The sequence below is a fragment of the Ascaphus truei genome, unplaced genomic scaffold, assembly GCF_040206685.1.
Source record: "Ascaphus truei isolate aAscTru1 unplaced genomic scaffold, aAscTru1.hap1 HAP1_SCAFFOLD_241, whole genome shotgun sequence".
NCBI lineage: Eukaryota > Metazoa > Chordata > Amphibia > Anura > Ascaphidae > Ascaphus > Ascaphus truei.
In genome coordinates, this window is record NW_027455334.1 from 337277 (window position 1) to 363669 (window position 26393).

At 53.4% G+C, this 26393-nt stretch overlaps 1 protein-coding gene across 1 annotated transcript in view; it reads left to right on the top strand.

Annotated features, from left to right (window-relative positions):
• Positions 1 to 275: 275 nt before the first annotated feature.
• LOC142479731 (semaphorin-7A-like) overlaps positions 276 to 26393 on the top strand; it is a 50585-nt gene continuing 24467 nt past the window's right edge. The window contains exons 1-5 of the mRNA XM_075582605.1: positions 276 to 432; positions 19730 to 19863; positions 22551 to 22592; positions 24937 to 25032; positions 26017 to 26107. Of these exons, the coding sequence (XP_075438720.1) occupies positions 294 to 432; positions 19730 to 19863; positions 22551 to 22592; positions 24937 to 25032; positions 26017 to 26107 (502 nt within the window). The 5' untranslated portion in view covers positions 276 to 293. The remainder of the gene's footprint in view (positions 433 to 19729; positions 19864 to 22550; positions 22593 to 24936; positions 25033 to 26016; positions 26108 to 26393) is intronic.

Genomic DNA, 26393 nt, shown 5'->3' on the forward strand with positions numbered 1-26393 from the left:
GTGTGTCTGTGGGGTGTGTGTGTGTGTGTGTGTCTGTGGGGTGTGTGTCTGTGGGGTGTTTGTGTGTGTCTGTGGGGTGGGTGTGTGAGTTGGGGGGGATATTACTGTGTGTGTGTGTGTCTGTGGGGTGTGTGTGTGTGTCTGTGGGGTGGGTGTGTGTGTTGGGGGGGGATATTACTGTGTGTGTGTGTCTGTGGGGTGTGTGTGTGTGTCTGTGGGGTGTGTGTGTGTCTGTGGGGTGGGTGTGTGTGTTGGGGGGGGGGGGATATTACTGTGTGTGTGCAATACTCTGTATGCCTCAGTTTCTCTTCCCTGTGCCATTCAGCACCATGAGCTGCTTCTCTGCGCTCCTCATCCTGCAGCTCTGGGTCTCTGTGTCCTCAGCTGGATGGGATCCGAGGATGAGACCGAGGGTCGTCCAGCCTGGGAGAGGTGAGTGAGACCCCCTAATCTCTCACCCCCCCCCCCCCCTATATCTCTCACCTCCCTTCTCCCCTTGTGTGATCCCGCTCTGTGCAGAGGGCTGGGTGTGTTTGTATCATGGTTACTGCAAAGCTATAGATAGAGGGGGTGTGGGGGGGGGACAGTGACGGGGAGAGACGGAGGGAGATGTGATAAGAAGGGGGAGAGGGGACAGTGACATGGAGAGAAGGAGGAGAGGTGATAAGGAGAAGGGGGAGAGGGGACAGTGACAGGGAGATGGAACAGTGATAGGGAGAGGAGAGGTGATAGGGAGAAGAGGGAGATGGGAATGACAGGGGGACAGGGGAAAGTGACAGGGAGAGAAGGTGATAGGTAGAAGGGGGAGAGGGGACTAACAGGGAGAAGGGGGAGAGGGGACAGTGACAGGGAGAGAAGGAGGAGAGGAGATAAGAAGAAGGGGGAGAGGGGACAGTGGCAGGGAGAGACGGAGGAGAGTTGATAAGGAGAAGGGGGAGAGGGGACAGTGACATGGAGAAGGGGGAGAGGTGATAAGAAGGGGGAGAGGGGACAGTGACATGGAGAAGGGGGAGAGGGGACAGTGACAGGGAGAGAAGGAGGAGAGGTGATAAGAAGGGGGAGAGGGGACAGTGGCAGGGACAGAAGGAGGAGGGAGGGAGGACTGTGACAGAGAGGAGGAGGAGAGGGGGGGATATCTAACTCCTCATATTGCCCCATATAGCCCGTCCCTATAACTCCTCTTATACAGCCATATTAAATATGGCCAGCAGTTAACGGATGTCCTTCAGGTTCCCTCACTGCACTATCACTGAACTGGCTGACACGGATATTAGCCTGTTCCTGCCACTGACCCACAGACGTTGCAGCATGAACCTTTCCCCATTAGCACGGCGCAGAAAGAGGAACACGGAGATCCCGGAGATAGGGAAGCGGATTGTAACCAGGCATGTGATAAATATAATATCACGCGGAGCAATCTAATAATAATAGTTTGTTCTTGTATTTTATTTATTTATTTATACAATGTGTCACCAGGAAGTAATACATTGAGAGTTACCGCTCGTTTTCATGTCTGTCCTGGGCACAGAGTTAAGATTATAAATAATACATGGTACAAATACATAGTTACATAAATGAACAGGGTATACATTATATACAATACATTGCATGCACAGTTAGAGAACATGTATGTTATAGGCGCATGTAACAGTTACAGACCAGATTAAAATGTGAGACAGCTTTAGTTCTGAAAGAACTTAGACTGGTGGCGGCTGTGAGAGTCTCCGGTAGGTTGTTCCAGTTTTGGGGTGCACGGTAAGAGAAGGAGGAACGGCCGGATACTTTGTTGAGCCGTGGGACCATGAACAGTCTTTTGGAGTCAGATCTCAGGTGATAGGTGCTGCATGTGGCAGGGGTGAGGAGTTTGTTCAGATAGATGGGTAGCTTGCCCAGAAAATATATGAAGACAAGACAGGAAAGATGAACTTTGCGCCTAGACTCGAGTGATGACCAATCTAGTTCTTTGAGCATTTTGCAGTGATGTGTGTTGTAGTTGCATTGGAGAACAAAACGGCATATAGAATTGTAGAGGGTGTCTAGTTTGCCAAGGTGGGTTTGGGGTGCCGAGCCGTATACTATGTCCCCATAGTCTATAATTGGCATTAGTATCTGCTGTGCAATACGCTTTCTGAGCAGCAGGCTTAGGGAGGATTTGTTCCTGTAAAGTACACCAACAAAAATAAAAAAGTACCTGAGCACTCAAACAGCTGTGACACCAATAGAGGTCAAAAAATCAGTTTAATGCAAAAAAACAGCATAATACACAGGGCGCTGTCGGGTGTCACACTCATCTTGCATGCTGGATGGTGGGGTGATGTGATGTTACACACTCATCTTGCATGCTGGATGGTGGGGTGATGTGATGTTACACACTCCTCTTGCATGCTGGATGGTGGGGTGATGTGATGTTACACACTCCTCTTGCATGCTGGATGGTGGGGTGATGTGATGTTACACACTCCTCTTGCATGCTGGATGGTGGGGTGATGTGATGTTACACACTCATCTTGCATGCTGGATGGTGGGGTGATGTGATGTTACACACTCATCTTGCATGCGGGATGGTGGGGTGATGTGATGTTACACACTCCTCTTACATGCTGGATGGTGGGGTGATGTGATGTTACACACACTCCTCTTGCATGCTGGATGGTGGGGTGATGTGATGTTACACACTCATCTTGCATGCGGGACGGTGGGGTGATGTGATGTTACACACTCCTCTTGCATGCTGGATGGTGGGGTGATGGGATGTTACACACTCATCTTGCATGCTGGATGGTGGGGTGATGTGATGTTACACACACTCCTCTTGCATGCTGGATGGTGGGGTGATGTGATGTTACACACTCCTCTTGCATGCTGGATGGTGGGGTGATGTGATGTTACACACTCCTCTTGCATGCTGGATGGTGGGGTGATGTGATGTTACACACTCCTCTTGCATGCTGGATGGTGGGGTGATGTGATGTTACACACTCCTCTTGCATGCTGGATGGTGGGGTGATGTGATGTTACACACTCCTCTTGCATGCTGGATGGTGGGGTGATGGGATGTTACACACTCCTCTTGCATGCTGGATGGTGGGGTGATGTGATGTTACACACACTCCTCTTGCATGCTGGATGGTGGGGTGATGGGATGTTACACACTCCTCTTGCATGCTGGATGGTGAGGTGATGTGATGTTACACACTCCTCTTGCATGCTGGATGGTGGGGTGATGGGATGTTACACACTCCTCTTGCATGCTGGATGGTGGGGTGATGTGATGTTACACACACTCCTCTTGCATGCTGGATGGTGGGGTGATGGGATGTTACACACTCCTCTTACATGCTGGACGGTGGGGCGATGTGATGTTACACACTCCTCTTGCATGCTGGATGGTGGGGTGATGTGATGTTACACACACTCCTCTTGCATGCTGGATGGTGGGGTGATGTGATGTTACACACTCCTCTTGCATGCTGGATGGTGGGGTGATGTGATGTTACACACACTCCTCTTGCATGCTGGATGGTGGGGTGATGTGATGTTACACACACTCCTCTTGCATGCTGGATGGTGGGGTGATGTGATGTTACACACTCCTCTTGCATGCTGGACGGTGGGGTGATGTGATGTTACACACTCCTCTTGCATGCTGGACGGTGGGGCGATGTGATGTTACACACACTCCTCTTGCATGCTGGATGGTGGGGTGATGGGATGTTACACACTCCTCTTGCATGCTGGATGGTGGGGTGATGTGATGTTACACACACTCCTCTTGCATGCTGGACGGTGGGGTGATGTGATGTTACACACTCCTCTTGCATGCTGGATGGTGGGGTGATGTGATGTTACACACTCCTCTTGCATGCTGGATGGTGGGGTGATGGGATGTTACACACTCCTCTTGCATGCTGGATGGTGGGGTGATGTGATGTTACACACACTCCTCTTGCATGCTGGATGGTGGGGTGATGTGATGTTACACACTCCTCTTGCATGCGGGATGGTGGGGTGATGTGATGTTACACACTCCTCTTGCATGCGGGATGGTGGGGTGATGTGATGTTACACACTCCTCTTGCATGCTGGATGGTGGGGTGATGGGATGTTACACACTCCTCTTGCATGCGGGATGGTGGGGTGATGTGATGTTACACACTCCTCTTGCATGCGGGATGGTGGGGTGATGTGATGTTACACACTCCTCTTGCATGCTGGATGGTGGGGTGATGTGATGTTACACACTCCTCTTGCATGCGGGATGGTGGGGTGATGTGATGTTACACACTCCTCTTGCATGCGGGATGGTGGGGTGATGTGATGTTACACACACTCCTCTTGCATGCTGGACAGTGGGGTGATGTGATGTTACACACACTCCTCTTACATGCGGGATGGTGGGGTGATGTGATGTTACATACACTCCTCTTGCATGCTGGATGGTGGGGTGATGTGATGTTACACACTCCTCTTACATGCTGGACGGTGGGGCGATGTGATGTTACACACTCCTCTTGCATGCTGGATGGTGGGGTGATGTGATGTTACACACTCCTCTTGCATGCTGGATGGTGGGGTGATGTGATGTTACACACACTCCTCTTGCATGCTGGATGGTGGGGTGATGTGATGTTACACACTCTCCTCTTGCATGCTGGACGGTGGGGTGATGTGATGTTATACACACTCCTTGCATGCTGGATGGTGGGGTGATGTGATGTTACACACTCCTCTTGCATGCTGGATGGTGGGTTGATGTGATGTTACACACACTCCTCTTGCATGCTGGATGGTGGGGTGATGTGATGTTACACACACTCCTCTTGCATGCTGGATGGTGGGGTGATGTGATGTTACACACACTCCTCTTGCATGCTGGATGGTGGGGCGATGTGATGTTACACACTCCTCTTGCATGCTGGACGGTGGGGTGATGTGATGTTACACACACTCCTCTTGCATGCTGGATGGTGGGGTGATGTGATGTTACACACTCCTCTTGCATGCCGGATGGTGGGGTGATGTGATGTTACACACTTCTCTTACATGCTGGACAGTGGGGTGATGTGATGTTACACACTCCTCTTGCATGCTGGATGGTGGGGTGATGTGATGTTACACACTCCTCTTGCATGCTGGAAGGTGGGGTGATGTGATGTGACACACTCCTCTTGCATGCTGGAAGGTGGGGTGATGTGATGTTACACACACTCCTCTTGCATGCGGGATGGTGGGGTGATGTGATGTTACATACACTCCTCTTGCATGCTGGATGGTGGGGTGATGTGATGTTACACACACTCCTCTTGCATGCTGGATGGTGGGGTGATGTGATGTTACACACACTCCTCTTGCATGCTGGATGGTGGGGTGATGTGATGTTACACACACTCCTCTTGCATGCTGGATGGTGGGGTGATGTGATGTTACACACTCCTCTTACATGCTGGACGGTGGGGCGATGTGATGTTACACACTCCTCTTGCATGCTGGATGGTGGGGTGATGTGATGTTACACACACTCCTCTTGCATGCTGGATGGTGGGGTGATGTGATGTTACACACTCCTCTTGCATGCTGGATGGTGGGGTGATGTGATGTTACACACACTCCTCTTGCATGCTGGATGGTGGGGTGATGTGATGTTACACACTCCTCTTGCATGCTGGATGGTGGGTTGATGTGATGTTACACACACTCCTCTTGCATGCTGGATGGTGGGGTGATGTGATGTTACACACACTCCTCTTACATGCTGGACGGTGGGGCGATGTGATGTTACACACTCCTCTTACATGCTGGACGGTGGGGCGATGTGATGTTACACACTCCTCTTGCATGCTGGATGGTGGGGTGATGTGATGTTACACACTCCTCTTGCATGCGGGATGGTGGGGTGATGTGATGTTACACACTCCTCTTGCATGCTGGGTGGTGATGTGATGTTACACACTCCTCTTGCATGCTGGATGGTGGGGTGATGTGATGTTACACACACTCCTCTTGCATGCTGGATGGTGGGGTGATGTGATGTTACACACTCCTCTTGCATGCTGGATGGTGGGGTGATGTGATGTTACACACACTCCTCTTGCATGCTGGATGGTGGGGTGATGTGATGTTACACACTCCTCTTGCATGCTGGATGGTGGGGTGATGTGATGTTACACACTCCTCTTGCATGCTGGATGGTGGGGTGATGTGATGTTACACACTCCTCTTGCATGCTGGACGGTGGGGTGATGTGATGTTACACACACTCCTCTTGCATGCTGGATGGTGGGGTGATGTGATGTTACACACTCCTCTTGCATGCTGGATGGTGGGGTGATGGGATGTTACACACTCCTCTTGCATGCCGGATGGTGGGGTGATGTGATGTTACACACTTCTCTTACATGCTGGACAGTGGGGTGATGTGATGTTACACACTCCTCTTGCATGCTGGATGGTGGGGTGATGTAATGTTACACACTCCTCTTGCATGCCGGATGGTGGGGAGATGTGATGTTACACACTCCTCTTACATGCTGGACGGTGGGGCGATGTGATGTTACACACTCCTCTTGCATGCTGGATGGTGGGGTGATGTGATGTTACACACTCCTCTTGCATGCGGGATGGTGGGGTGATGTGATGTTACACACTCCTCTTGCATGCCGGATGGTGGGGTGATGTGATGTTACACACTTCTCTTACATGCTGGACGATGGGGCGATTAGTTGCAGAGCAACAGATAAGATGATATTTGGATCGTTTCTACATCACCTTCCTACAAACTAAGTACTCACAGGTTACATTGTAGCTACGGGACTCCTTTTCTCCTCCTGAAGGGAAGTACCACTCTTATGTGGGAACAGGCCAAGAAGGACCAAGTGCCCGAGACGTTGTGCCAAGAAGGGCTAAGTGCCCGAGACATAGTGCCAAGAAGTGCTAAGTGCCTGAGACATAGGGCCACGAAGGGCTAAGTGCCTGAGACATAGTGCCAAGAAGGGCTAAGTGCCCGAGACGTAGTGCCAAGAAGGGCTAAGTGCCCGAGACGTGGGGCCAAGAAGTGCTAAGTGCCCGAGACATAGGGCCACGAAGGGCTAAGTGCCTGAGACATAGTGCCAAGAAGGGCTAAGTGCCCGAGACGTAGTGCCAAGAAGGGCTAAGTGCCCGAGACGTAGTGCCAAGAAGGGCTAAGTGCCCGAGACATAGGGCCAAGAAGAAGTTCTAAGTGCCCGAGACATAGGGCCAAGAAGAAGTTCTAAGTGCCCGAGACGTAGTGCCAAGAAGAAGGGCTAAGTGCCCGAGACATAGTGCCAAGAAGAAGGGCTAAGTGCCCGAGACATAGGGCCAAGAAGAAGTTCTAAGTGCCCGAGACATAGTGCCAAGAAGAAGTTCTAAGTGCCCGAGACATAGTGCCAAGAAGAAGTGCTAAGTGCCCGAGACGTAGTGCCAAGAAGAAGTTCTAAGTGCCCGAGACGTAGTGCCAAGAAGAAGTGCTAAGTGCCCGAGACGTAGTGCCAAGAAGAAGTTCTAAGTGCCCGAGACGTAGGGCCAAGAAAGGATAAGTGCTCGAGACGTAGGGCCAAGAAGGGATAAGTGCCCGAGACGTAGTGCCAAGAAGGGATAAGTGCCCGAGACGTAGTGCCAAGAAGGGATAAGTGCCCGAGACGTAGGGCCAAGAAGGGCTAAGTGCCCGAGACGTAGTGCCAAGAAGGGATAAGTGCCCGAGACGTAGTGCCAAGAAGGGATAAGGGCCCGAGACGTAGGGCCAAGAAGGGATAAGTGCCCGAGACGTAGGGCCAAGAAGGGATAAGTGCCCGAGACGTAGGGCCAAGAAGGGCTAAGTGCCCGAGACGTAGTGCCAAGAAGGGCTAAGTGCCCGAGACGTAGCCGACCCCCTTGATTTTTGGATTGTGTTTTCCTTTATTGTGTTGTTGCCTGTTTGGCAGTGTGTAGCACCTTGTTTTGCACTTTATTGTGATATTTGTAATGTGTAGATCAGTGTGTTGTTTGCCTTCCTTGTCCCCCTTCCCCAGTCCTCCTGGCTTTGCCCCTCCCTGGGGGAGTATTTGTGGGGTAGCTGCACCCTGACAGTGCCCTGTGCAATATGCTTTGCTCGTGTGATTTTCTTGCTCTCTCTGCATTAAACGGCTGTGTGTTTGACCTCTGTTAGTGTCGCAGCGGTTTATGAGTACTGCAGGCACTCTCTTACCTTTGTATCTGTTTAGGGAGACCCTTATACCTGCGTGCACCCCTCTTTTTGTTTCTTTATACTGTATATGTAGTAATAGTGCTGATTGACCCTAGATTTTGTATAAAGTACACCTAGTTTGGCATAGGTTTTGGATGTCAGGGTATCTATGTGCAACCCAAATGTTAAATGGGAGTCAAACCATAAGCCCAGGTATTTAACAGGGGCTAGGATATTTTTCTGCAACCCCTCCCCCCCCCCCCACCCCCATCCTATGTACACAGAAGTGAAGTGAGTTTGGGTAATGATCAAATCGGGGTAAAATAGATCGGTCTCTAAGTAATAATGAAAGTGTCACCTCAATAATTCCCATTTCTCAGTTTCTACAGCTAAATGCATCTGCTGCCTTCAATAGTAACTGATATCTTGAAGCAGCAAAAGTGGGAAATCTTATGGGTTTTTTAAAAATGTAAATAAATTGGTTTTGTAGTATTATATTGGGCTGAAGGAGCTGCTCAGTGACTAACGACACTGACTGGCACTGAGTGTGAAGCAGGGGAACCTGGTTCAATTCCCGGAGTCAGCTCCTTGTGACTTTGGGCAAGTCACTTTATCTCCCTGTGCCTCAGGCACCAAAAACATAGATTGTAAGCTCCACGGGGTAGGGACCTGTGCCTGCAAAATATCTCTGTAAAGCGCCACGTAAAACTAGCAGCGCTATACAAGAACATGCTATTATTATTATTAGATGATGATAGTGACTGTTTTGCTTTTATTCAACTCTTAATGTAATTTTTAATGAGTTTTAATACACTGGGCGCCCTTTGAGTTCTATAGCAGGTATTAGCCACCTCCCCAGCAGTGCAAGATCTGTGTAACACTTTCCTGTTTGTGATCATTTGTTGCCAATGTTCCCAGCAGTTTGAGCTGCAAACTGTAACAATAGATTATGTTATCTTAGTAATATAAGAATACATTGTAGCTGCTGAGTTACACTAACTGAACAATTGATTGAAACTGAAAGGCGGCCATTTCGTTAAAGCAGCAACACGGGATTAATTTTTTAAAAAGCGTGACGGAATTGACGTTACCGCGCATGCACAAACCTCAAAGTTCCAGGCCGCACGGAGGTTGTAGGAAGCGCATGCGCAGAAGAGGCGGTTGCAGGCGGCACGGCGGTTGTAGGAAGCGCATGCGCAGAAGAGGAGGTTGCAGGCCGCACGGGGGTTGTAGGAAGCGCATGCACAGAAGAGGAGGTTGCAGGCGGCACGGAGGTTGTAGGAAGCGCAGGCGCAGAAGAGGAGGTTGCAGGCGGCACGGCGGTTGTAGGAAGCGCATGCGCAGAAGAGGAGGTTGCAGGCGGCACGGAGGTTGTAGGAAGCGCAGGCGCAGAAGAGGAGGTTGCAGGCCGCACGGGGGTTGTAGGAAGCGCATGCACAGAAGAGGAGGTTGCAGGCGGCACGGAGGTTGTAGGAAGCGCAGGCGCAGAAGAGGAGGTTGCAGGCCGCACGGGGGTTGTAGGAAGCGCATGCACAGAAGAGGAGGTTGCAGGCGGCACGGAGGTTGTAGGAAGCGCAGGCGCAGAAGAGGAGGTTGCAGGCCGCACGGGGGTTGTAGGAAGCGCATGCACAGAAGAGGAGGTTGCAGGCGGCACGGAGGTTGTAGGAAGCGCAGGCGCAGAAGAGGAGGTTGCAGGCCGCACGTGGGTTGTAGGAAGCGCATGCACAGAAGAGGAGGTTGCAGGCGGCACGGAGGTTGTAGGAAGCGCAGGCGCAGAAGAGGAGGTTGCAGGCCGCACGGGGGTTGTAGGAAGCGCATGCACAGAAGAGGCGGTTGTAGGAAGCGCATGCGTAGAAAAGGAGGTTGCAGGTCGCACGGAGGTTGTGGGAAGCGCATCCGCAGAAGAGGAGGTTGCAGGTCGCACGGAGGTTGTAGGAAGCGCATGCGCAGAAGAGGAGGTTGCAGGCCGCATAGAGGCTGTAGGAAGCGCATGCGCAGAAGAGGAGGTTGCAGGCCGCACGGGGGTTGTAGGAAGCGCATGCGCAGAAGAGGAGATTGCAGGCCGCACAGAGGTTGTCGGAAGCACATGCGCAGAAGAGGAAGTTGCAGGCCGCACGGAGGTTGTAGGGAGCGCATGCGCAGAAGAGGAGGTTGCAGGCGGCACGGAGGTTGTAGGGAGCGCATGCACAGAAGAGGAGGTTGCAGGCCGCACGGAGGTTGTATGAAGCGCAGATGCAGAAGAGGAGGTTGCAGGACGCACAGAGGTTGGTGGAAGTGCATGCGCAGAAGAGGAGGCTGCAGGCCGCACAACGCAATCACAGAAATCAATATTGTTCTCCACGCATGCGCAATACCGCCCTTCTCCACCTCCGCATTCGCAGAACGGCCGCGCATGCGCTGAAGAGGAAAATCACACACTGAAGAGGCCAGGCACACACACACAAGTACACACACACACATTGAAGAGGACACACACACATTGAAGAGGACACACACACCTCTGTTACTAGAGGAATTCCAAGTGAGTACAAATATAGAAGGGCAAATAGCAAAAATTCTACAAAGGACCATTTATAAGAAAAAAGACAAAAGTGCAAAACATGCAAGGTGTGTACACATAAAACATGAAATGTATATACGTTTATATAATATAGTAACTGTAATGATTATAAAAAAAGAAAGAGAGGGTGTGTGATCGCGCACGCGCGTTCTGAGTCGCACTTCTTGGGTTTAGTCACTGAAATTGTGTTTTGATTTTCATGAATGAAAGACTTCTGAGAGGAACGGCATTTACATACTGTACAATCCAAAATATAAGTCTCTTTCTTAAGTTATCATAAATCAATGATTTCATGTATTCCAACTGGAAACCCCAACGCAAAAATAAATAAGGGATACTCTCAAATCTCAATCATTGAATGGAAAACATCACAAATACAAAGCCTGTCACAAAACACAAAGAAGTTTCACTTACACAGCGCTCGCTCCGCACACACAGCTTTGTTTATTGCCGGACTGCAGCAGGGGGTCCCCGGAGTTGAACCCCAATATTTTCAGCTCTGGGGGCCCCATGCTTCCGGAGATACTTACCTCCGTAGTGTGTGCCGGTATCGCCGTGCAGGTAAAATGTCCCGCTCACGCTGGCCAATAGGAAGCCGCAGTGGATGACATCACTGCTACCTATCAGCGCGCGTAAACGCCGCCTTTATTTATTTATTTATAAAATATTTTACCAGGGAGTAATACATTGAGAGTTACCTCTCGTTTTCAAGTATGTCCTGGGCACAGAGTTAAGACAAATAATACATGGTTACAAGTACAGTTACATAAATGAACAAATTATATACAAGACATTGCGTGCACAGTTAGAGAAATATATATTATGAGCGTATGAAACAGTTACAGACCAGATTAAAATGTGAGACAGTCTTAGATTTGAAAGAACTTAAACTGGTGGTGGATGTGAGAGTCTCCGGTAGGTTGTTCCAGTTTTGGGGGGCACGGAAGGAGAAGGAGGAACGTCCGGATACTTTGTTGAGTCTTGGGACCATGAATAGTCTTTTGGAGTCTGATCTCAGATGATAAGTGCTGCATGTGGTAGGGGTGAAGAGCTTGTTCAGGTAGCTGGGTAGCTTGCCCAGAAAGTATTTGAGGGTGAGACAGGAAAGGTGAACTTTGCGCCTAGACTCTAGTGATGACCAATCTAGTTCTTTGAGCATTTCGCAGTGATGTGTGTTGTAGTTGCATTGGAGAACGAAATTACAAATTGAATTGTAGAGGGTGTCAAGTTTGCCAAGGTGGGTTTGAGGTGCCGAGCCATATACTATGTCTCCATAGTCAATAATTGGCATTAGCATCAATACGCTTTCTGACCAGGAGACTTAGGGAGGATTTGTTCCTGTAAAGTACCCCTAGTTTGGCATAGGTCTTGGATGTCGGGGTATCAATGTGCATCCCGAATGTTAAGTGGGGGTCAAGCCATATGCCCAGGTATTTATGTTAGGCACACAGTTTCTCTGAATTCAGATACCTGCACCCCTTATGGGGGTCTGTATCTCTGGAAGCAGGGGGTCCCCAGAGCTGAAATGAATGAAATTAGATAATGTTATAATGTATTTTTGGGGTTGAAATAAAACCTTTCGGTTTAAGTTGGCGATTTGGTGTATATCGGGCAGTTTCCCGGGTGAAAGGGTCCTGATGTGCTGCTGGTGCAAAGCAAAGTCCTTTGTTGAAAACAGCTACTTCTGTGGGATTAAGCGGATAGAGTGAGAGATTAGAAATTAAATCTTTTAAGGTTTCCGTGACCTGGATCCCTGCCGGCGGCCTTGTGTTTACTCCGCTCTTTCCTCCCGCCTCTCCTGCACTGTTTTAGTTGCTGCTGCGGGTTCCGAGCTGTCGGGTTCCGAGCTGCGGGTTCCGAGCTGTCGGGTTCCGAGCTGCGGGTTCCTAGCTGTGGGTTGCCGGTTGGCGGCTGCCGGCTACATGTTGCTGGCTGAGTGTTGCCAGTTGCAGGCCTCTCTCCCCCCCACATTCTCTTTCCTCCCCCCAATTCTCTCTTCTCCCCCCATTCTCTCTCCTCCCCCCCATTCTCTCTTCTCCCCCCCCCCCATTTTCTCTACCTCCCGCCCATTCTCTTCCCCCCCCATCTCCCCTTCATTTATCTCCCCCCCCCCCCTTCGCTCTTCCTGGCCTCCCCCTCATTCTCTATTCCCCCCTCTCCCATACTCTCTTCCCCCTGCCCCCTTTCTCTCTTCCCCCCATTCTCCACTCCCCCACCTCCCCCCATTCTCTATTGCCCCAACCCCCATCCTCTATTCCCCCCTCCCCCATACTCTCTGCCCCCACGCCCCCTTTCTCTCGCCCCCCTTGTCCCATTCTCTCTCCCCAATCTCTCTTTCCCCCCTCCCCCATTCTCTCTTCCCCACCATTCTCTCTTCCCTGTTTCCCCCATTCTCCACTCCCCCGCCTCCCCCCCATTCTCTATTCCCCCACCTCCCCACATTCTTTAATCCAATCAGCCCCCATTCTCTAATCCAACCAGCCCCCATTCTCTAATCCCCCCATCCCCCCATTCTCTCTTCCCCCCATTCTCCTCCATTCTTTCTTCCCCCCCATTCTCTTTCCCTCCACTCTCCCCCAATCTCTCTCACCCCCCCCCCCATTATCTCCTCTGACCTCCCCCCCATTCTGTTACTGTGTCGTGTTACTGCACCCCCCCCCCCCCCCCCTAGCACAGTGTTGTTTCAGCTCAGGGTCGCGACACATTACTGGGCACTGTGGAAGATTATTCACAGGGTCGCCCCTAGTAGGGTTGCCAACAGAGGGGGGGGGGAGAGATGTGGGAAGATTGTAGGGTGTGAGAGGAGGGGGGGACAGGGTGTGAGAGGATGGGGGGGACAGGGTGTGAGAGGAGGGGGGACAGGGTGTGAGAGGAGGAAGGGACAGGGTGCGAGAGGAGGAAGGGACAGTGGGCAAGAGGAGGAAGGGACAGGGTGTGAGAGGAGGGGGGCAGGGTGCGAGAGGAGGAAGGGACAGGGGGCAAGAGGAGGAAGGGACAGGGTGTGAGGAGGGGGGGGCAGGGTGTGAGAGGAGGGGGGTAGGGTGTGAGAGGAGGGGGGCAGGGTGTGAGAGGAGGGGGGACAGGGTGTGAGAGGAGGGGGGACATGGTGTGAGAGGAGGGGGGACAGGATGTGAGGGGAGACAGGATGTGAGGAGGGGGGTTGGGTGTGAGAGGAGGGGGGTTGGGTGTGAGAGGAGGGGGGTTGGGTGTGAGAGGAGGGGGGTTGAGTGTGAGAGGAGGGGTGGTTGGGTGTGAGAGGAGGGGGGGTTGGGTGTGAGAGGAGGGGGGGTTGGGTGTGAGAGGAGGGGGGGATTGGGTGTGAGAGGTGGGGGGTTGGGTGTGAGAGGTGGGGGGTTGGGTGTGAGAGGTGGGGGGTTGGGTGTGAGAGGGGGTAGGGTGTGAGAGGAGGGGGGTAGGGTGTGAGAGGAGAGAGGGGATTGAGACCAAGTGGAGGGAGGATTGAAAGCGAGTGGAGGGAGGATTGAGTGTGAGAGGAGGGAGGATTGAGTGTGAGAGGAGGGAGGATTGAGTGTGAGAGGAGGGAGGATTGAGTGTGAGAGGAGGGAGGATTGAGTGTGAGAGGAGAGGGGAGAATGACTGTGAGAGGAGGGGTAGCATGTGAGACAAGGGGGGCTTGAGTGTGAGTAGAGGGAGATTGAGAGGAGAGGGGGGATTGAGTGTGAGAGGAGGGGTAGAGTGTGAGGAGGGGGATTGAGTGTGAGAGAAGAGTGGAGGATTGAGTGTGAGAGAAGAGGGGGGATTGAGTGTGAGAGGAGGGGGGATTGAGTGTGAGGGAAGAGGGGGGGATTGAGTGTGAGAAGAGAGGGGAGGATTGAGTTTGAGAGGTGAGGGGGGGTTGTGTGAGAGGAGGGGTAGTGTGTGAGATGAGGGGGGCTTGAGTGTGAGTAGAGGGCTTGAGTGTGAGAGCAGAGGGTGGATTAATTGTGAGAGTAGAGGGGGATTGAGTGTGAGAGGAGGGGGGATTGATTATGAAATGAGGGGGATTGAGTGTGAGAGAAGAGGGGGGATTGAGTGTGCGAGTAGAGGGGGGATTGAGTGTGAAAGCAGGGGGTTGAGTGAGAGAGCAGAGGGGAGATTAATTAGGAGAGGAGGGGATTTAGTGGGAGTAGAGGGGCAGGGTGTGAGAGGAGAGGGGGGATTGAGTGTGAGTGGAGGGATTGGGTGTGAGTGGAGGGATTGAGTGTGAGTGGAGGGGATTGAGTGTGAGTGGAGGGATTGCATGTGAGTGGAGGGGATTGAGTGTGAGTGGAGGGATTGAGTGTGAGGGGGGGTAGAGTGTGAGAGGAGTGGGAGGATTGATTGTGAGAGGAGAGGGGGATTGAGTGTGAGAGAAAAGGGGTGATTGAGTGTGAGTGGAAGTGTAGAGCGTGAGAGGAGGGAGGATTGAGTGTGAGAGGAGAGGGGGGATTGAGTGTGAGAAGAGAGGGGGAATTGAGTGTGAGAGGAGAGGGGGGATTGAGTGTGAGAATAAAGGGGGGATTGAGTGTGAGAGGAGAGGAGGAGTTGAGTGTGAGGAAAGGGGGATTGTGTGTGAGAGGAGAGGGGGGATTGAGTGTGAGAGGAGATGGGGATTACGTGTGAGAGGAGAGGGGAGATTGTGTGTGAGAGGAGAGGGGGGATTGAGTGTGAGAGGAGAGGGGGGACTATGTGTGAGAGGAGAGGGGAGATTGTGTGTGAGAGGAGAGGGGAGATTGCGTGTGAGAGGAGAGGGGGGATTGCGTGTGAGAGGAGAGGGGGGATTGCGTGTGAGAGGAGAGAGGGGATTGTGTGTGAGAGGAGAGGGGGATTGTGTGTGAGAGGAGAGGGGGAGTTGAGTGTGAGAAGAGAGGGGGGTTGAGTGTGAGAGGAGAGGGGGGATTGTGTGTGAGAGGAGAGGGGGGATTGAGTGTGAGAGGAGAGGGGGGATTGTGTGTGAGAGGAGAGGGGAGATTGTGTGTGAGAGGAGAGGGGGGATTGAGTGTGAGAGGAGAGGGGGGATTGAGTGTGAGAGGAGAGGGGGGATTGTGTGTGAGAGGAGAGGGGAGATTGTGTGTGAGAGGAGAGGGGGGATTGAGTGTGAGAGGAGAGGGGGGATTGAGTGTGAGAGGAGAGGGGAGATTGTGTGTGAGAGGAGAGGGGGGATTGAGTGTGAGGAGAGGGGGGATTGAGTGTGAGAGGAGAGGGGGGATTGAGTGTGAGAGGAGAGGAGGGATTGAGTGTGAGAGGAGAGGGGGGATTGAGTGTGAGAGGAGAGGGGGAATTGAGTGTGAGAGGAGAAGGGAGATTGTGTGTGAGAGGAGAGGGGGAGTTGAGTGTGAGAGGAGAGGGGGAGTTGAGTGTGAGAGGAGGGGGGTTTAGTGTGAGAGGAGAGGGGGGGTTGAGTGTGAGAGGAGAGGGGGGATTGAGTGTGAGAGGAGAGGGGGGCCGAGTGTGAGAGGAGAGGGGGATTGTGTGTTAGAGGAGAGGGGGAGTTGAGTGTGAGAAGAGAGGGGGAGTTGAGTGTGAGAGGAGAGGGGGGGTTGAGTGTGAGAGGAGAGGGGAGATTGTGTGTGAGAGGAGAGGGGGAGTTGAGTGTGAGAGGAGAGGGGGAGTTGAGTGTGAGAAGAGAGGGGAATTGTTATCAAAACTCATAATTGTTTCCTGTGGGGTCACGGTTACATGTTATTTTGGGTCACGAGAAGAAACCACTAACTGAGCACACAAGCTAATTGTGAACTAACTACTGTGCATCTGTGTTTGGTCACATAATACTGTCTACACATACTGTAAATACTGTATACACATACTGTAAATACTGTCTACACATACTGTAAATACTGTGTACACATACTGTAAATACTGTCTACACATACGGTAAATACTGTCTACACATACTGTAAATACTGTCTACACACACACTGTAAATACTGTCTACACATACTGTAAATACTGTCTACACACACACTGTTAATACTGTCTACACATGCTGTAAATACTGTATACATATAATGTAAATACTCTACACCATATAAATACTGTATATAGTCTACACATACTGTAAATACAGTAAATATTGTCTACACATACTGTAAATACAGTAAATATTGTCTACACATACTGTAAATACAGTAAATATTGTCTACACATACTGTAAATACAGTAAATATTGTCTACACATACTGTAAATACAGTAAATATTGTCTACACATTCTGTAAATACAATACATATTGTCTACACATACTGTCAATACAGTAAATATTGTCTACACATACTGTAAATACTGTAAATATTGTCTACACATACTGTAAATACTGTAAGGAAGGATTGATTGAAACTGAAAGGCGGCCATTTAGTGAACCCTTTTTGCTGATCGATCACGGGAGAACCAATAGATCGTCTGCTTAGGTAATTAGGTTTCCAAAAGGTAATCAAAGGCTGCACATAGTAAAACAAAAACAAAAAAAATTTACGTACCGCCTGGATTAACTCTTTAAGGTCATCCTCTCATTGGCACAGATGGCCCAATCCTTAAGCAGGGATAAGATGACCCCCTGCCTGGTTACTGGAGTTGGGAACCGTTCCAGGTGTTGAATCTGAGATCTGTTTGCCTCCTATCTGCCTAAGTCCGGTCGCTTTGCTGGCCGCTAACATACGGGCACCTGGTATATCCGTGATATTTATACACATGACCTTGCTAAGCCTCCATTCCCAGAATCCCGGGCGGCTTAGTAAGTGTGCCGCAAGCCTCTAACCGCAGGACCTGGGGGGCGTCTTAGAGGGGAGAACCCCTGGGGGCCTGCCTGGCAGGGGTAAGGCCTAGGCCAGGGTGGGGCTGAGCGGACGGGCGCGCTCACGCTGGCCGCGATGAAACACATTGCGGCAATGTGTGTGTCCAGCTCAAATTTGAATTTGCTGCTCGCAAACGTGCCATGTGAGCGGTTCGACCAACGAGGCGCATATGCGCGGGCACACGCTCACCGGCGCTCGGGTAAACAATTTTTTTAAATTTTCTAGCATGCTCAGCTTCCTAGACAATTCCTCCAATGTCAGTTCTTTTTTAGAATTAAGGAGAGGGAGGGGTGGACGAGGTGGGGGGCACCAAGGAGGAGGCAAAAGACCAGCCGAGGCAAAGGAAAAATTAGGAAACAGAGAGATATGGAGGGTACAGAGGGAGGGGGAGGGGGAGGAACCACCGCCAGCCACAATAAGTGAGCAAAATGAACTGCAAGTGGTCAACCTCACAAACAGAACCCTTACGCATGAACAGGAACAGGTCCTGAAAAAAAGGACTATCATTCACCCCCTCCTGTAATTTCGATGTCTTTGACTGGGTCAAAGACATCAATCTTTTTTTGGACAAAAACTGGCCTTCCATAAATTTCACAAAAGAAGGGAAATGTCAACCGTCCCACAAGAATTTATAGACTTAGCTGAAAGTCAAGATTTTGATAACTTAAGAACTCTAATGTCCCTGGAGGGTGAAAGCTATAAAAAACGGCCCACTTACTTAGGCCCAAAAGCCACTTCACGCCGCCACAAAGCTCAGACATCAATATAGACATGTTTTTAAAATTGGTGACAAGAGATTTAATGTTACTCTCTGTCTGGCATCAGTTCCTTAAATGACCATGCTAGTACATACCTAGATAAGATTCTCAGACCCTATGTGACGAGTCTGCCATCTCACACTGAAGATACTACGGATGTGTTAAGAAAGATTGATGGTGTACAGATAACAGAAAATACTTTTTTTTTGGCATCACTAGCTGTAGAATCATTATACACCAGTATTCAACATCCAGTGGGCTTGGCAGCTGTATCACATTTTCTAAGGGCCAGGAGTCGGGAGTACTAGGAACATAGCGAGTTCACTCGGGAACTCTTGGAATTTGTTTTTGAAACACAATTTCTTTCTGTTTAAAGGCCAATTTTACCACCAGCTACAGGGAACGGCCATGGGCACGACCTGTGCGCCAACGTACGCAAATATCTATCTTGGGTGGTGGGAGGAAACTCAAGTCTTTGTCCCAGAGATGCAGACACACAGCACGTCGAGCAGTGGTCACGCTATATTGACGACATGCTGTGTGTGTGGAATGGGACAGTGGAGGAGTTTCATCTCTTTGTTAACACCATGAATCGTAATAATCACAATTTGAGGCTGACTAGTGAAATAAACAAGGATAGAATAACGTTCCTAGACTTGGAAATATATAGAGACCATCAAGGAAACCTACAATCTACGGTCCATACAAAAGCCACGGCCACCAACAACCTCCTACTTTTCTCAAGCCACCACGCAAGACCACAGATAGAAGGGATTCCCATTGGCCAGTTCTTAAGGGCTAAAAGAAATGGCTCCACTGTAGCAGACTTTGAAACACAATCTGGTATAACGAGCAAGAGGTCCTCCGACCGGGGCTACAGTAAATCCTTTATCAATAGAGCATAAAAACGTGATAAAGAGCCTGACAGGAATGATTTGCTGTACAATAAAAATAAGTTTGTCCTCCCTCTCTCTCTCCCCCCTGATTTCTCACCCACTCTCTGTCTCTCTCTACCCTCTTACCTTTCCCTCTCTCTCTCCCCCCTGATTTCTCACCCACTCTCTCTCTCTCTCTCTCCCCTCTTACCTTTCCCTCTCTCTCTCCCCCCTGATTTCTCACTCTCTCTCTCTCTCTCTCCCCTCTTACCTTTCCCTCTCTCTCAGCCTCTGTCTCCCCTCTCTCCCTACACCCCCTCTCACTCCGCTCTCTCCCCCTCTCCCCCCCTCTCTCTCATCCCCCTCTATCTCTCTCCCCACCCTCTCATTCCCTCTATCTCCCTCTTCTTCCATCCCTCTCTCTCCCGCCTCCCCCTCCCTCTCTACCTCCCCTCTCTCACTCCCTCTCTCTCCCGCCTCTGCCTCCCCTCTCTCACTCCCTCTCTCTCCCGCCTCTCCCTCCCCTCTCTCACTCCCTCTCTCTCCCGCCTCTCCCTCCCCTCTCTCACTCCCTCTCTCTCCCCGCAGATGACTTCTTGCGCTTCGTTCTCCCCCGCGAGGAGCCCCGCGCTGTGTTCCATCTCTCTGCGCAGCGCGCGGTGTATGTCGGGGGCGAGGAGATTCTCTATCGTTTTGACTTCCAAACAAAGAAGAATTACACGGTACTTGTCCTAGAGGTGCCAGGTGCTGTGTCCCTGTCCAGTCCTAGTGGTGCCTGCCCTGTGCCCCTGTCCAGTCCTAGAGGTGCCTGCCCTGTGTCCCTATCCAGTCCTAGAGGTGCCTGCTCTGTGTCCCTGTCCAGTCCTAGAGGTGCCTGCCCTGTGTCCCTGTCCAGTCCTAGAGGTCCCTGCTCTGTGCCCCTGTCCAGTCCTAGTGGTGCCTGCTCTGTGCCCCTGTCCAGTCCTAGTGGTGCCTGCTCTGTGCCCCTGTCCAGTCCTAGTGGTGCCTGCTCTGTGCCCCTGTCCAGTCCTAGAGGTGCCTGCTCTGTGCCCCTGTCCAGTCCTAGTGGTGCCTGCTCGGTGCCCCTGTCCAGTCCTAGTGGTGCCTGCTCGGTGCCCCTGTCCAGTCCTAGCGGTGCCTGCTCTGTACACCAGTCAAGCCTAAGGCGGCGCTTATAGTGCACGCGACCAAGCAACGGAGCGACGGCGCTTCCAAAAATTCAGTACTCACTGATATTTGATTTTTTTCGGCGACGGTCTCCTCTTGCGTCCAATCAGAGAGCTTCTCTGTGCCTCTGCCCGCCCCTTTTATGCCGTCGCTGGCCTTGTAACCAGTGATGTCGCCCAAAACTGAAATGCAGCTCGGGTGACGTCATCGGTCGCGTCGCCAGCACTGTAAGCGCAGCCCTAGAGGTGCCAGGGTATGTATCTCTTTCCAGCCCTAGAGGTGAGAGGGTATGTATCACTTTCCAGCCCTAGAGGTGAGAGGGTATGTATCACTTTCCAGCCCCTAGAGGTGAGAGGGTATGTATCACTTTCCAGCCCTAGAGGTGAGAGGGTATGTATCACTTTCCAGCCCTAGAGGTGAGAGGGTATGTATCACTTTCCAGCCCTAGAGGTGAGAGGGTATGTATCACTTTCCAGCCCTAGAGGTGAGAGGGTATGTATCTCTTTCCAGCCCTAGAGGTGAGAGGGTATGTATCTCTTTCCAGCCCTAGAGGTGAGTGGGTATGTATCACTTTCCAGCCCTAGAGGTGAGTGGGTATGTATCACTTTCCAGCCCTAGATGTGAGAGGGTATGTATCTCTTTCCAGCCCTAGAGGTGAGTGGGTATGTATCTCTTTCCAGCCCTAGAGGTGAGTGGGTATGTATCACTTTCCAGCCCTAGATGTGAGAGGGTATGTATCTCTTTCCAGCCCTAGAGGTGAGTGGGTATGTATCTCTTTCCAGCCCTAGAGGTGAGTGGGTATGTATCTCTTTCCAGCCCTAGAGGTGAGTGGGTATGTATCACTTTCCAGCCCTAGATGTGAGAGGGTATGTATCTCTTTCCAGCCCTAGATGTGAGAGGGTATGTATCTCTTTCCAGCCCTAGAGGTGAGTGGGTATGTATCTCTTTCCAGCCCTAGAGGTGAGTGGGTATGTATCTCTTTCCAGCCCTAGAGGTGAGTGGGTATGTATCTCTTTCCAGCCCTAGAGGTGAGAGGGTATGTATCTCTTTCCAGCCCTAGAGGTGAGTGGGTATGTATCTCTTTCCAGCCCTAGAGGTGAGTGGGTATGTATCTCTTTCCAGCCCTAGAGGTGAGTGGGTATGTATCTCTTTCCAGCCCTAGAGGTGAGAGGGTATGTATCTCTTTCCAGCCCTATAGGTGAGAGGGTATGTATCACTTTCCAGCCCTAGAGGTGAGTGGGTATGTATCTCTTTCCAGCCCTAGAGGTGAGTGGGTATGTATCTCTTTCCAGCCCTAGAGGTGAGAGGGTATGTATCTCTTTCCAGCCCTAGAGGTGCCAGGGTATGTATCTCTTTCCAGCCCTAGAGGTGCCAGACTCTTAAAGGCTTTAGGCGCCGCCCCTCCTTTGTAACGCTAACCAAATAACGTCACACCACACAAGGTTGGAAGAAAAGGTCACAGCTTTAGTTTAACACCCGCTGTTAAAATCACCCAGCCTGCCCGCCAGCCAAGCAGGATCCATGCGAAATGGGGGGGAGATCCTTGCCCAGACAGCCAGCAATCGGCCCGCTCCCCCCCCCCGCCCGTAGCATGTGCATGGGGGGGAGATCCCTGCCGACAGACAGCAATTGGCCCGCTCCCTCCCCCCGCCCAAAAGCACTGTAAAATGGGAGGGGGAGATCCTCATTCAGCCGATGTTGGGCTGCTTCCCTCCCCCTCCCGCCCCTAGGGTCAGCTTAGGCCCAGCCCTAAAGCTGTCGCCCAGCCTTTTACCAGCGTTGATTGGGCATAGGCCGGCCCGGCCCTACAGCCGGCGCCTCCAGCCTGCCGCGCTGTTCTAGGGGCTCCAGCTGACAGGCGGACCCTAAAGTCCTCGCCCGTTCTCCGTCTCGTGAGCTTGGCTGGCGCGGCAGCTCCGCTGTGACGAGGAGACAAACTGCTCCTGTGTGATACAAATCATGTTAATATAACATTCCAACAGCTCAATACAATAGCAACACATTGGGGATGGGTGGGTGGGAATTCCGTTATCTCTGACTCTTCCCCCCGGGGACCCTCTCTTTATACCCTCTCACCGCCCTCCCCCTAGATGGGAGGGGACAAGCAGCCTTCCCACTCCGTGGGGGAAGGGGGGTTATCCGACCCCCCAGCTCACGCCAATCAGGACGTCGCAGCCCTTAAGGAGCCTACGACCCCATTTTGGGGCCTCTGTCTCATCAATATCTGTTTTATTTTTTACAGATGAAAATCAAGGCGAGTGCAGCTAATGACTGCAAAGACACGGTAAGGAACCCTCCCCCCCCCTCACCCCACCCTCCAACCCACACACACCCAGCGCCCCCTCCCCCCCTCCAACCCACACACACACAGCGCCCACCCCCCCATGCACCCAGCGCTCCCCCCCCACACCCAGCGCTCTTACCCTGCTCCCCCCAAACCCAGCGCTCTCACACTGCTCCCCCCGCACCCAGCGTTCTCACACTGCTCCCCCCCACTCCCAGCGCTCTCACACTGCTATCCCCCCCCGCACTCAGCGCTCTCACACTGCTCCCCCCCACACCCAGCACTCTCACACTGCTCCCTCCCACACCCAGCGCTCTCACACTGCTCCCCCCCACACCCAACACTCTTACACTGCTCCCCCCCACACCCAGCGCTCTCACACTGCTCCCCCCCACACCCAGCACTCTCACACTGCTCCCCCCGCACCCAGCGCTCTCACACTGCTCCCTCCCACACCCAGCGCTCTCACACTGCTCCCCCCCTCACCCAGCACTCTCACACTGCTCCCCCCCGCACCCAGCACTCTCACACTGCTCCTCCCCCCGCACCCAGCGCTCTCACACTGCTCCCTCCCTCACCCAGCACTCTCACACTGCTCCCCCCCGCACCCAGCACTCTTACACTGCTCCTCCCCCCGCACCCAGCGCTCTCACACTGCTCCCCCCCTCACCCAGCACTCTCACACTGCTCCTCCCCCCGCACCCAGCGCTCTCACACTGCTCCCCCCCTCACCCAGCACTCTCACACTGCTCCCCCCGCACCCAGCACTCTCACACTGCTCCCACCCCCCCACCCCCGCACCCAACACTCTCACACTGCTCCCCCCTCCGCACCCAGCACTCTCACACTGCTCCCCCCGCACCCAGCACTCTCACACTGCTCCCTCCCACACCCAGGGCTCTCACACTGCTCCCCCCCTCACCCAGCACTCTCACACTGCTCCCCCCCCGCACCCAGCACTCTCACACTGCTCCTCCCCCCGCACCCAGCGCTCTCACACTGCTCCCCCCCTCACCCAGCACTCTCACACTGCTCCCCCCGCACCCAGCACTCTCACACTGCTCCTCCCCCCGCACCCAGCGCTCTCACACTGCTCCCCTCCTCACCCAGCACTCTCACACTGCTCCCCCCCTCACCCAGCACTCTCACACTGCTCCTCCCCCCGCACCCAGCGCTCTCACACTGCTCCCCCCCTCACCCAGCACTCTCACACTGCTCCCCCCCGCACCCAGCACTCTCACACTGCTCCCACCCCCCCGCCCCCGCACCCAACACTCTCACACTGCTCCCCCTCCGCACCCAGCACTCTCACACTGCTCCCCCCCGCACGCAGCACTCTCACACTGCTCCCCCCCGCCCCCAGCGCTCTCACACTGCTCCCCCCGCACACCCAGCACTCTCACACTGCTTCCCCCCACATCCAACACTCTCACACTGCTCCCCCCCCCACACCCAGCACTCTCACACTGCTCCCCCCACACCCAGCACTCTCACACTGCTCCCCCCACACCCAGCACTCTCACACTGCTCCCCCCTACACCCAGCACTCTCACACTGCTCCCCCCCCCACACCCAGCGCTCTCACACTGCCCCCCCCCCACACCCAGCGCTCTCACACTGCCCCCCCCCACACCCAGCGCTCTCACACTGCTCCCCCCCACACCCAGCGCTCTCACACTGCTCCCCCCCGCACCCAGCGCTCTCACACTGCTCCCCCCCTCACCCAGCACTCTCACACTGCTCCCCCCCTCACCCAGCACTCTCACACTGCTCCTCCCCCCGCACCCAGCGCTCTCACACTGCTCCCCCCCTCACCCAGCACTCTCACACTGCTCCCCCCCTCACCCAGCACTCTCACACTGCTCCTCCCCCCGCACCCAGCGCTCTCACACTGCCCCCCCCCCAGCGCTCTCACACTGCCCCCCCCCCAGCGCTCTCACACTGCCCCCCCCCCCAGCGCTCTCACACTGCCCCCCCCCCCAGCGCTCTCACACTGCCCCCCCCCCAGCGCTCTCACACTGCCCCCCCCCAGCGCTCTCACACTGCCCCCCCCAGCGCTCTCACACTGCCCCCCCCCAGCGCTCTCACACTGCCCCCCCCCCCCAGCGCTCTCACACTGCTCCCCCCCCCAGCGCTCTCACACTGCCCCCCCCCCCCAGCGCTCTCACACTGCCCCCCCCCCCCAGCGCTCTCACACTGCCCCCCCCCCCAGCGCTCTCACACTGCTCCCCCCCCCAGCGCTCTCACACTGCCCCCCCCCCCAGCGCTCTCACACTGCCCCCCCCCCCCAGCGCTCTCACACTGCCCCCCCCCAGCGCTCTCACACTGCCCCCTATTTTTGCAGCAGTACTGTATGAATGATGTGACCGTTGTGGAGAAGTTTGGAGAGAAACTCCTGGTCTGTGGGACAAACGCGCGCACCCCGGCCTGCTGGGACCTGGTGGGTAGGAACCCGCCCCCTCTGGGAAGGGTTAATGCAGCGACGCTCTGCGGGGCTCTGGTGGGACAGGGGTTAATGGAGCGACGCTCTGCGGGTCTCTGGTGGGACAGGGGCTAATGGAGAGATGCTCTGCGGGTCTCTGGTGGGACAGGGGTTAATGCAGCGATGCTCTGCGGGTCTCTGGTGGGACAGGGGTTAATGGAGCGACGCTCTGCGGGTCTCTGGTGGGACAGGGGTTAATGGAGCGACGCTCTGCGGGTCACTGGTGGGACAGGGGTTAATGGAGCGACGCTCTGCGGGTCTCTGGTGGGACAGGGGTTAATGGAGCGACGCTCTGCGGGTCTCTGGTGGGACAGGGGTTAATGGAGCGACGCTCTGCGGGTCTCTGGTGGGACAGGGGCTAATGGAGAGATGCTCTGCGGGTCTCTGATGGGACAGGGGTTAATGGAGCGACGCTCTGCGGGTCTCTGGTGGGACAGGGGTTAATGGAGCGATGCTCTGCGGGTCTCTGGTGGGACAGGGGTTAATGGAGCGACGCTCTGCGGGTCTCTGGTGGGACAGAGGTTAATGGAGCGACGCTCTGCGGGTCTCTGGTGGGACAGGGGCTAATGGAGAGATGCTCTGCGGGTCTCTGGTGGGACAGGGGTTAATGGAGCGACGCTCTGCGGGTCTCTGGTGGGACAGGGGTTAATGGAGCGATGCTCTGCGGGTCTCTGGTGGGACAGGGGTTAATGGAGCGACGCTCTGCGGGTCTCTGGTGGGACAGAGGTTAATGGAGCGACGCTCTGCGGGTCTCTGGGTGGGACAGGGGCTAATGGAGAGATGCCTCTGCGGGTCTCTGGTGGGGCTGGGGTTAATAAGTGACACTCAGGGGTTAATGAAACGACGCTCTGCAGGTCTGCGGGTCTCTGGTGGGACAGGGGTTAATGGAGAGATGCTCTGCGGGTGTTTTTTTATAGCTCTTTCCTGTTTTCGTCTCTGTAGGAAGGTGACGAGTTCCACAAACTGAATCTGAACAGATCAGACCCCATCTCCCCCCATATCCCTGGGGTCAACTTTAACACCCTAATTTCAGGTGAGTCCCAAGCGCATATAACCGCTCCCTATAACTCCTCCTATTACCCCATATAACTCCTCCTATTACCCCATATAACCGCTCCCTATAACTCCTCCTATTACCCCATATAACTCCTCCTATTACCCCATATAACCGCTCCCTATAACTCCTCCTATTACCCCATATAACCCCTCCCTATAACTCCTCCTATTACCCCATATAACCCCTCCCTATAACTCCTCCTATTACCCCATATAACCCCTCCCTATAACTCCTCCTATTACCCCATATAACCGCTTCCTAT